The sequence below is a fragment of the Podarcis cretensis genome, assembly GCF_951804945.1.
Source record: "Podarcis cretensis genome assembly, chromosome: 8".
NCBI classification, from domain to species: Eukaryota; Metazoa; Chordata; class Lepidosauria; order Squamata; family Lacertidae; genus Podarcis; species Podarcis cretensis.
Genome location: NC_137177.1, coordinates 17,900,071 through 17,911,365, shown reverse-complemented (window position 1 = coordinate 17,911,365; position 11,295 = coordinate 17,900,071). Strand labels below are relative to the sequence as shown.

Here is an 11,295-nt window from a genome sequence, read left to right as displayed (position 1 = left end):
TGGAGAGACACAATTTTTGCACCCCCCAGGGGCCAACCCCTAGATACACCCTGCTCTTGATTCACAGGTGTCAGGCAGCCCATTCTCAGATCCCTTCTTCTGCAGCCATTTCTTGCTTTTGGAACCCAATAAGAGGAACCGAACTGTGACAGCTCAGCTGGTCTCTTCCCTTCTTTGCACCTGACCCTAACGGGAGACGCAACAGAGTGAGGTTTCCAGGGGTTGCTATTTAAGCTGCAATAAAGAACCACTGAGCACAGTAGGCTTTCTGACCTCCCCTTCATAAAAGAAAACGCTCAAGGTGGGTCTCCTTGGCAGGTCACCTGTCCAAGGGCATCACAGCTGGAAAGGGATGCAAGGGGAAAAGAGCTTGAAGCTTCCAAACATTTCCAGGAAGACTGGAAGTTTGGTCTCCTCTATAATGACAGCGACAATCCTGATCCTCTCCCTGCTCTGCAAAGGTAAGCATGACAAGATGGATGTGTTCTTGGTCAGAAGGGAGATGGCCTCTGGAACAGGGGTAGGATGGTACTCTGACTGAAGAACCGGGTTTGCTGGCATTTGAGGGATGGGTGCTCCTTGATTCAGCCTTGCATCTAGATTGCCAGGAGGTGATGGTGGTCAGGAATGCCTTTGCCCAGCTTAGTAGAGATGCTTTGTAGGGACGCAGGAGAGGGCCTTCTTGGTGGCTGCCCCCAGACTTTGGAACTCCCTCCCTAGAGAAGTTAGACTGGCTCCCTCCTCGTTGCCCTTCCACTAGCCGGTGAGGAACTTTGGGAAATGACTGTTTTAAATGAAAGGACTGGTGCTGTGCTATTTTTATTTTGTTTGTATATATATATATATATATATAGAGAGAGAGAGAGAGAGAGAGAGAGAGAGAGTTGTTGTTGTTGTTTTAAAAAATATTAATGTTTAATTGTTGTTTAATTATTGGGATTTTCCCCCTGTACTTTCAACTGTTCATATTTTATCTGTAAGCCACCTTGAGTCCCTGTCAGGGGAAAAAGTGGGGTATCAATAAATATATAATAATAATAACAAGCTGGTGTATCAGCTGTGCCCATTCCTGTGTAGACTAGGCTACAGCAGTAATTCTAAACATCAGATAGTTGTTTATTTCCTTGACATCTGATGGGAGGGCATTCCACAAGGCAGGCACCACTACCGAGAAGGCTCTCTGCCTGGTTCCCTGTAACCTCACTTCTCACAGTGAGGGAACCGCCAGAAGGCCCTCAGAGCTGGACCTCAGTGTCTGGGCTGAATGATAGGGGTGGAAATGTTCCTTCAGGTATACGGGTCCGAGGCTGTTTAGGGCTTCAAAGGTCAGCACCAACACTTTGAATTGTGCTTGGAAACGTACTGGGAGCCAATGTAGGTCTTTCAAGACAGTAAGTCTTCCCCTCAGTTCATCCTTGTCATGCTCCAAAACTGCTGCCCCTACATTCCCTGTCCCTTTATTGGCTCTACTGATGTTCATTGGGCCAATAAGGAGCTATGGAGATTACTAGGACAACCGAGAAAGGGTGTGTGTGTCTGACATCAGGTTCCCCTCCCCGATATTGGTGCTGTCTCTGACCTGGCAGATGGAGCTCTGATGCATCCCATGACCCCCTCAGATGCCTCCCCAAGGACCATAGGACTGTAGCCTCATGTACAGAATGGGGGTGGATGGCAAACTCGAAATATCAGATAATTTTAACTCATTAATTTCTCCCCCTTTTACTTCCTCCGGCAGGTATGGTGAGTCAGCTAAGCCCTAGCTTTACATTGGCAATGCCTGCCTCTGTCTATGTGCAGAGAGGCCTCTATGTTCACCCTCCCTGCCAGTTCACCTACAACAATCAGCACCAGAACAGTTCGGAGAAGCTATTTGGTTACTGGTTTAAGAATGCGGAGACAAGACACTATCTTCCCTCTTCCAAACGCTATGTCAAAGGTGATCTTGTGGCCACCAACGATGAGAGCCAGAGAATCGACCCCACCATCAAGAACCGTTTCCAGTTAGAAGGGAACCCAGAGCAAGGCGACTGCTCCTTCAGCATCAATGATGTCCAGTTAGAAGATGAGGGGCAATACTTCTTTAGAATTGAGAAAGGACAGGAAGTTCTCTATAGCTATGTGGATGCTTCATTTCAGCTTCTTGTGACAGGTAGGTGGGTTTTCCATTCCTCCTCTGCTTACTGCTCCTTGTTGTTCAGGGGATGGTGCAGGGCACTCAAGCCCTAAGCCTTTTGCAGTGGACCTGGTACCTCTTGCTCCCTTAATAATTCAAATTATTTTGCTTATTGGTTGGTTAGATGCAGTGTAAAACATGATGCTGATGTAAGTCCAGCCAGGCACCATCTTGATTTCCCAGAGCCAGCTGGGAATTTGCACATGCAGTTTTTATTCAACTTTGTGTCATGTACCTGTGCCTTGCATCCCATAAGTTTCTCACAATGCCCCTGGAACCTTGACTAGTTTGTTTGTATTTGATGCTTCGTGGTTAGAGAAAAGTCTTGTATATAACTATGTCAGGTACAGCCTCGCCTCTCCCTGGAACCAGAAAGGAGAGAGAAAAATGCAAATTGGTTTGTTTGCATAAGATCCTTACTTGATTTACAGTGGTACCTCGGGTTCAGAACTTAATTCGTTCTGGAGGTCTGTTCTTAACCTGAAACTGTTCTTAACCTGTAGCACCACTTTAGCTACTGGGGCCTCCTGCTGCCACTGCTCTGCCGCTGTGCGATTTCTGTTCTCATCCTGAAGCAAAGTTCTTAACCCGAGATAATATTTCTGGGTTAGCGGAGTCTGTAACCTGAAGCATATGTAACCTGAAGCATATGTAACCCAAGGTACCACTGTATTTTGGTTCATAGAATTGTAGGGCTGGAATTATCATGATTATGTCATGATTATGCAGAGCTTTCCACAGAGTAGAAGGGGACAGGTCTCTGCCCCTAAGTGCTTGCAATCTGTAATTCCCTGGAAGAAGGAGGACAGCATAATGGAGTCCAGGTATCAACAGGGGAAGAAAGAATATGCATTATTTCAGTTACAGGAAGAGTAAGATGTGAGGACTAGGGGTTGGGCCAAGGACTTCAGAGAAAAGGTGGGTCTGGGGGAAGCTTCCAGAGTAAGTCAAGAGAAAGAGGAACCTGGAATCGCTGGAAAGAGGAGGGAGTGCTTGGAGACCCCATCCAAAACTTCCTGGTCAACTGAGCCCAAAACATAGAACAGCTCTCCATGGAGTCATCAGAGCAGCGTGGAAGCTGGGCTTGCAAATTGCCATAACACTCTGCTTAGCTGACATGGGCAAAGCTTTCACCTGCAAAATCAGGCATCCTGCATTGCAGGCAAAAACACTTGCTATTTGCAAGTGGACTAAACAGGACAAAAGGGTCTCACAACCTATATTCCTAACACTATACCGCTGCTTGAATTTTGTGTGTTTAAACTCCGCTCTCGGGGGGCTCTCTCCCGCTGGAGTGTGCAGAGCCCCATGTTTCGAATCAAGGTGACCAGCCAATTCTTTCATTATTTGCCCCACACACGTCAGTCACAGGGATTCATATCTTTCTTCCCACATAAGAACACTATTTCACATCCTATTCAAACACTATGAAGTTGGGGGTGGGGGTGGAGGGAGGAAGGGAATTTGGTGATTCTACAGAGGTCCCTGAGAAGTTCACCACAGTAAACCCTCTGTAACAAAACAAAACAAAAATCCTCATAAAAATTAATCAGCACCCTAGTGTGAATTTCTCCTGATAAACATATTTTTGTGTGTAATATTGAGTAGTATAGTGGAGGTTTTTTTTTTAAAAAAAAAAATCATTACTTTTCTGTAATATCCATTTTTCTAGACATAGGTTGGGTTGGAAAACTTCATCTCGAGGATTGGAGAAGAGTGAATTTTGAAGGGCAGCTCAGTTTCAGCTTGTGGGTTGGTTCAGAAAGTGTGAATTAGGTAGCTTCTTGTTAAAATACCAACAAAACCAATCCCCTCCCCAGCCCTAGTTTCAACAGACTCTCAAGGCATCATCTCCTTAAAATAATCCCAGCAGCATTTTATTTACGGGACTGCCTCTCCTGGTCTGCCCCACAGAGGACCTTAAGGTCCATGAATAACCATAGTTTAGAGGTCCCGGGCCCTAAGGAAGTCAGACTATCCTCCACCAGGGCCAGGGCCTTCTCAGTGATGGCTCCAACCTGGTGGAAAGCTCTGTCCCACGAGACTAGGGCCCTTCGGGATTAAACCTCCTTCCGTCGGGCCTGTAAGACAGAGCTATTCCGCCTGGCCTTTAATTTGAATTCAGCCTGATGTTTTATTTCCCTTCTCTTCCCTAACCCTCCCCTTTTATGAAGATTATCCGCTCTGAGACCCCACAACTAATTCTCCCCTGGCCTCCTCACTGGCCCAAGTAGGACTGATTCAGCCGGCTAGCCCTGGTGATTATCTAATGCTTATTAGATGGATTTCCCCTAAATTGATTTCTAAACTTTTAATTTTATTGTTATTCATGTTTTTATACTGTATTTTATGCTGCTTTTACAATTAAGTGTTTTAAATTTGTTGTTAGCCATCCTGAGCCTGTTTTTTGAACCAGGAAGGGCGGGGTATAAATACAAAATTATTATTATTTTATTATATATTATAATCTCTGTGTTAGATAACATTTTCAGCATTGCTTGTTGTCATCTGCAGTGTGCCCTCTACTGCTCTCTTGCGCCATCACAGACAGAGATTCCGTCAGTGTATATAATTAATTCTCCCTTACTCCGCCCCCTCCTTTCCAGATGTCCTTGGGCTCAGCAGCACCCGGACAAATGCCACATGCTGGCACGAACACAATGGCTTCCTCTGTACCTGCTCCCTGCACCCCAGCCCTCCAGGCCAGCTCCAGTGGCATTTGGGTGGGGAGGTCCTCAGTGGGAATGATACTAATGGGAACCTGCAGGTCTCTTCCTGGGTCCGAGGAAAGGAGGCCACCAGCTTCTTAAACTGGACAGGAACCCTAGATGGAGACCTTACCATCATCTGTCTTGGGATAAGCCCTTTTGGAAACCACACTCTGCAGTTTCTGCTAAACTCCACTACAACAGGTAATGAAGTGGACGCCAGACTTTAGAGGTTGCATCCAACTAAGTTCTACTCAGAGAAGTCCCATTGGATAGACCTAAGTGGCTCAGGTCCATTAATTTTAATGGCTCCACTCTAGGTAGGACTGGTCTTGGATACAACCCTAGGAATTTTAAGGACTGCTTAAGCACAGTGGGGGTACAAATGACTATTTGTGGGTACAGCTTGTCTAACTGATGCAAGAACCTTTTAATGAACACATACAGGCCACATTTGATCATCTGATCGTTGTTCATTCCTTCCTTCATTATTTTATTTGTTTCCCTCTTTTCCACAAAAGAAATCATGCTCAAAGCAGCTTGTAACAACGGTAACAGGAATATAGTGGTATCTTGGTTCCTGAACACAATCCGTTTTGGAAGTCCATTTGACTTCCAAAACGTTAGCAAACCAAGGCACGGCTTCTGATTGGCCCCAGAAACAATGCCGACAGACGAAAAGGACATTTGGCTTCCAAAAAAAAATCCGCAAACCGGAACACTTATTTCCAGATTTGCAGCGTTCGGGGGCCGATTTGTTTGGGAGCCAAGCCGTTCAGGAGCCAAGGTACCACTGTGCATCTCAAAATCAAGCATTACAAGAGCAATTTCATAATAAAACTGCAACATAATAGCAAATATAACAGCATATTTTAAAACCACAAAATTCCAATACTATAAATATAGCAAGATTGCATTAGCAACATTACATCTCCTGGCAATAGGAAAAGTAACAAGAGAACACGACAGTTTCACCAGTTTCACTTGCAACTGTACCTTCAGCAAAAGCACAATTTCAAAGAGTCTATTTACTCAGGCTACTAAAGGCAACCCAGTTTACCTCGGGATCAAGGCATTTTTCTAGGACCCACATTAGCTTCTGCATTTGCATTGCAAATTACATGGCTAGTTTAAGCCAGTTGGAATATTGCTTTTTAAAAAGAAGTTAAACCAGGAAAGTGAATTGGAGATAAAACGAAGGATACTGCTTCTCTGCAGGGATTCATTTGTTTATTTTGTTTATGTGTTTATTCTGTTTTAACCAGTCTTCATAAAAATAAAAATAAAAATCCCAAGGACAGTTTCTACCTCCCTCCTGTTAAATTAACAAAATACACAATAAAGCAGTAAAACGTATACTGACAATCAAGTAAATAGTCCTGCCATTACAGTATCCAAACCATTAAAGAAAACTAGGGCAGGAATCCTAATAGAAAACCAAACAGCACCACTCTGGCTTAAAGAGTTGTGTTTTCATGGTATGCTGTGCCTGAAACTCAACAAGGAGGGAGCCAACTGTACCCTTAGGGGGAGACAGTTCCATGGATGGAGTAACACAACTGAAAAGGTCCTCTACACATTACAGCTCCATGAGCTATACCCATCAGTGGGATTGGAGAGTCTCCTCTGTAGATCTTAAAGCGCAGGCTAGCGGGCAGTGAGAGAAGAGTTCCTGCAAGTATACGATACTTGTTAGAGTGCTTCTCTGGCTCTTTGGAACCAGAGCACAACACTTGGCTTTTCTGTTTGTTGTGATAAGAATGAGAGTCTGAGTGTTGGGCTTCTGCGCTGCCCAGGCATCTTTGTATGGGAGAGAAGGAAGCTCAAACCTTTTGTTTGGGGCTTAGAACAAAACCACAGTTTCCTGTTCAGAGTATGAGGTTTGTAGTTTGTACAAACCACAGTACCAAGATCCAGATTCCCAGATGTTCTCATGGTGGTGATGGTCCATACTGGAGTCCAGGGGTTCTCTAAACACTATTGTGGTTCTCTGATCTTCTTTTCAATCTTTCTTTATCCTCACAGGAGCCCATAATGAGGTCCTGACTGTAGAGTCTGGACAACTGAACGATACTCTTCTCTTCCTGTTAGCCCTTTTCCTGATGAAGTAAGTGGTTCTTCTTCTGGCTTTGATACTTGCCTTGGCAGTCAGTTTGACTGAAAAACCAGACAGATATTAAGGAAATGACAGCAACAATCAATCAACTGATTCATTACAATCAATAGGTCAGAAATAAAAAAGTGTACTGTACCCAGGAATCTCAAAGCAAAACAGAATTCCATATGCAACATAAGAGCCATCACATAAAACTACAGTAATTTCGAATTAGTCCCTGAACATGGTCCTTCACTGCTACTAGTAGAAATTTAGCTACTGCCAGTGACTTCTCTGGTTCTTAATCTACCATTAGGTATTTAACATAAAATGGAACTGAACTGACATCCCCACGAGTTTGGTCAGCAAAGGGACAATGGTATGCTGTTCATCTCTGGCATAGAAATTACAGAACAGGAAGACATGTTTTATAGAGTCTGCTTCCCGAGTGGGTGATGCAAGTGGTGTTATGGTCTAAACCACTGAGCCTCTTGGGCTTGCAGATCGAAGGTCAGCGGTTCGAATCCCCACAATGAGGTGAGCTCCCATTGCTCTGTCCCAGCTCCTGCCAACCTAGCAGTTCGAAAGCATGCCAGTGCGAGTAGATAAATAGGTACCTCTGTGGTGGGAAGCTAAACAGCGTTTCCGTGCACTCTGGTTTCCATCACGGTGTTCCGTTGCACTAGAAGCAGTTTAGTCATGTTGGTAACATGACCCAGAAAGCTGTCTGGACAAATGCCAGCTTCCTCGGCCTGAAAGCGAGATGAGCGCCGCAATCCCATAGTTGCCTTTGACTGGATTTAACCGTCCAGGGGTCCTTCCCCTTCCCCTTTTACCTTACTTCCCGAGTACTAAAAGGGAAAGAAGGGTGCCACCATCCGTACCTGTCCTGTAGCACAATAGCAGTAAGAATTTACCCACCCTCCTCCTCAGTCCTCAAAGCATTGTTTTCCAAGCTGGAAAAACAGTATAAATCATTAGCATATTAGCGAAATATTGGCGCACGTCACCTATTGAGCTAAAATGACAAAGGCTGCAATTGTATGTTCAGTTAACTAGAGACTTGCCAATCAGAAGGTCAGCAGTTCGTATCCCCACCACGGGCTGAGCTCCCGTTGCTCTGTCCCAGCTCCTGCCCACCTAGCAGTTCGAAAGCACATCAAGTGGAAGTAGATAAATAAGTACCGCTCCGGTGGGAAGGTAAACGGTGTTTCCGTGCACTGCTCTGGTTTCGCCAGAAGCGGTTTAGTCATGCTAGCCACATGACTCATAAGTTGTCTGTGGACAATCCCGGCTCCCTCGGCCTATAGAGCGAGATGAGCGCTGCAACCCCAGAGTTGTCTGTGACTGAACCTAATGGTCAGGGGTACCTTTACCTATGTTCTTAATTTGAGCTTGGATTGTTGTCACTGTTCATTGAATATGTTGTGAGCCACTTTGAATGCAAGTGTGAGGGAATGGGGCGTACAAATACAAACTGATGATCCACACCCGGCTCTTCTTATATTCTTAATCTCTCCGTTGTATTGTTCTGTAGGGTGTTGATATGCTGTTTCTTCTTTTTGACACTTTTTGGGATCCAAACAAGAGGAAAGCTCCACTGATGCAAGAGGTTCCAACGAAGTGCTAAGGAGGATGCATGTTTTTCCTCCGTGGGAAAGGCAATGCGATCACATGCATATGTGGCCCTTCTTGAATTCTGCTGCCTCAAGGAATGACATCATGCCAATGCAGAGAGAAGCTCCAAGGCACACGTACAAGGTCACATGCACCCAAAATTAAACCGAATGAGCGGCAGCTTTGGGGGCTCATGCCTCTTAATTACAAATGTAGATTAGCTTTGCAGTTCCATACGCAGCCACGTACTGGAATAGTTTTTACCAGACTTCATGCACTCAGCTTGTAAATATAGCATTGGACTATTATGTGACCAGCCCACATGAGGTCATTCCAGTGCCAGATTTACGTATAACCTAAACAAGCTATAGCTTAGGGCCCCACTATCTTGGGGGCCTCCCAAAAAATTTAAAGGAGAAACAACAACTGGATGCACGTTTCCAAAATATAAGATAAAAAACCCAAATAAAATAAAACCTACATAGAGCAACAGTGTTTTGTGTTGTGTAGGCTCCTATGAGACTCTAAGTTATTGAAGGTAATGGGGGCCCTTATATGTCCAGCTGTCCTTTGTCAACAACAAATTGTCTCTGTTTTTTGTGTTGAATATATGCTATATTTATAGACCTAATAGGTATCTAAAGCTATTTGCACATGCAGAATGTAGGCACCCTATATATAGAAATGAGCAAACCAGTGATATCAGGGAGCAGGCTAGCAGGCGGGGCCCATTACTTACATCATAGGAGCCTACACAACACAAAACACTGTTGCTCTATGTAGGTTTTATTTTATTTGGGTTTTTTATCTTATATTTTGGAAACGTGCATCCAGTTGTTGTTTCTCCTTTAAATTTTTTGGGAGGCCCCCAAGAGAGTGGGGCCCTAAGCTATAGCTTGTTTAGCTTACATGTAAATCCGGCACGGACTGTGGTACACTTCTGGTCATGTCACCTCAGGAAAGATCATGCAAAGTTGAAAAGAGGAAACAGAATGATGAAGCGGTTTTGAGAAAAGATGTGTAAGACGGGATCTGATGTAAGTTTACAAAATTGCACGTGACATGGAGAAAAGTGGGAAAGGAAAAGCTTTTCTCCCACTCACATAACACTTGAACTTGTGCACATGCCTGGATAGCTCAGTTGGTTAGAGCGTGATGCTGATAATGCCAAGGCTGCAGGTTCGATCCCCATATGGGATGGCTACCTATTCCTGAACTGCAAGAGAGTGGACTAGGTCATCCTCAGTGTTATGTATTGAAGTTCTCACCCTGGCTACCAGGAGTATCGTGTTTGTAGTTTTCACTCAGGTCCATGTCAGTTACTTTAGGCAGGAAACCCTGGGTTGTTGTTGCTACAATGTTGACAGCCAGCTGCCTATAAAAGCAAGCCGGCTGAGCTGTCTGCTGTTCAGTTCTGTTCCAGCTTACAAATAAAGAGCTGCTTTGAAGAAATTGCTGCGTCGTCTGATATGTTCACCCACAACTTAACACTCAGGGTCCCTTCCAACTCTGAAATTCTATGGTTGTGTATGCAATGAAGTTGAATGTTGAAAGATTCAGGAAAGATAGAAGAAATTATTTTCTGCTGTTAAAGTTGCAAAACATCGAAGCATGGGATGGAGCAATGGAGAAATTTCTGAAACAACAATGGGATACCAGCTCCACCCAAGGCATGATGGAGAACAGCAACAACTGGGAAAAGATAGACATAACATTTTACAAAAACCCTTGACAGTAAAGATGCATTTTAAATAAAAGGACACATTCTATTCATATAAAAACATGCTGATTCGCGTTATTCCGCTTTAAGACTGTTTCACTGCTTTTCATTCTGTATTACACCCGCTACTTAATAAAAGCACTGAACTTCTTTCCACTGGTGTCGTTATTGCTGCTGAATCAAAAAGAACTCTTTGTCATAACATCTATATTCTTTTGTTTCCTTTTTATTATTTCCTGTTAAGATCCTGCCTTGTGCTTATTTTGTTTACTTTGCTTGAAAGGACAGGTCCTAGTGAGAAATGACCCCAAAAAATGATCTTGCTTGTTTCCCAAATTCTAAGTTTCTCTTTCTAGCATTTATGCAGAACCCATCCTTCTTATAGGAGAAGTTTATTAAATTTTGCTCACAACACCAGATTGCTGTCCTAATCTTTACATAAAGTATTAAGGAAGTTTTAGCTGTGATTTCCAGGACACGTCTGAGATAAGAACTAGCACCAGGGTCAAGAAAATTAATGGAGGGGTATATTTTATACTAGCTCTTCTGGTGCCATGATCTACAGAAATGAACCACACCAAAAAATCAGATTGACACACGCTATTACACAGGGACCAGCCCTATTTTAAAATTAGGGAGTCCCTCCCCAATCACCGAAAAAATGTTGTTTTCATGGCTGCATGGATTTCACTGGCCCAGAGATGGAAATAAGATAGAGTTCCTACCAGAGAAGAATGGCAGATGAAGCTAATGGATTATGCTGAAATGGCTAAAATGACCAGAAGAATCAGAAATCAGGAAGACCAAGTTTAAAAAGGAACGGGGAAAATTGATAACATATCTTAAAGACCATTGCAATTAGTTAAAATCGTTAGTAGGGTTGGAATATCACTTGTAGTCTAAGGCTGAATTCTGGACATAATGGAAGAGGTAAAGGTTTGGATTATCATAAAAGATGCAGGCCAAGGAGGTAAAGAAA

General features: G+C 43.8%; 1 protein-coding gene across 1 annotated transcript; it reads left to right on the top strand.

The window, feature by feature from the left end:
- The first annotated feature begins 252 nt into the window (after positions 1–252).
- LOC307221666 (sialic acid-binding Ig-like lectin 14) lies at positions 253–8,921 on the top strand. The gene is made up of 4 exons (XM_079986402.1): positions 253–461; positions 1,739–2,152; positions 6,910–6,991; positions 8,517–8,921. Exons 1-4 carry the CDS (start codon positions 353–355, stop codon positions 8,581–8,583), a joined length of 672 nt encoding a protein of 223 aa, XP_079842528.1. The 5' UTR covers positions 253–352; the 3' UTR covers positions 8,584–8,921.
- Positions 8,922–11,295: the final 2,374 nt, after the last annotated feature.

Excerpts from the sequence above, each read along its gene's own strand:
- LOC307221666 (XM_079986402.1), top strand. The coding sequence starts at position 353 with ATGCAAGGGGAAAAGAGCTTGAAGCTTCCAAACATTTCCAGGAAGACT. Across the intron at positions 462-1,738 it reads CCTCTCCCTGCTCTGCAAAG|GTATGGTGAGTCAGCTAAGC; the intron begins GTAAGCATGACA and ends TTCCTCCGGCAG. Across the intron at positions 6,992-8,516 it reads TTAGCCCTTTTCCTGATGAA|GGTGTTGATATGCTGTTTCT; the intron begins GTAAGTGGTTCT and ends ATTGTTCTGTAG.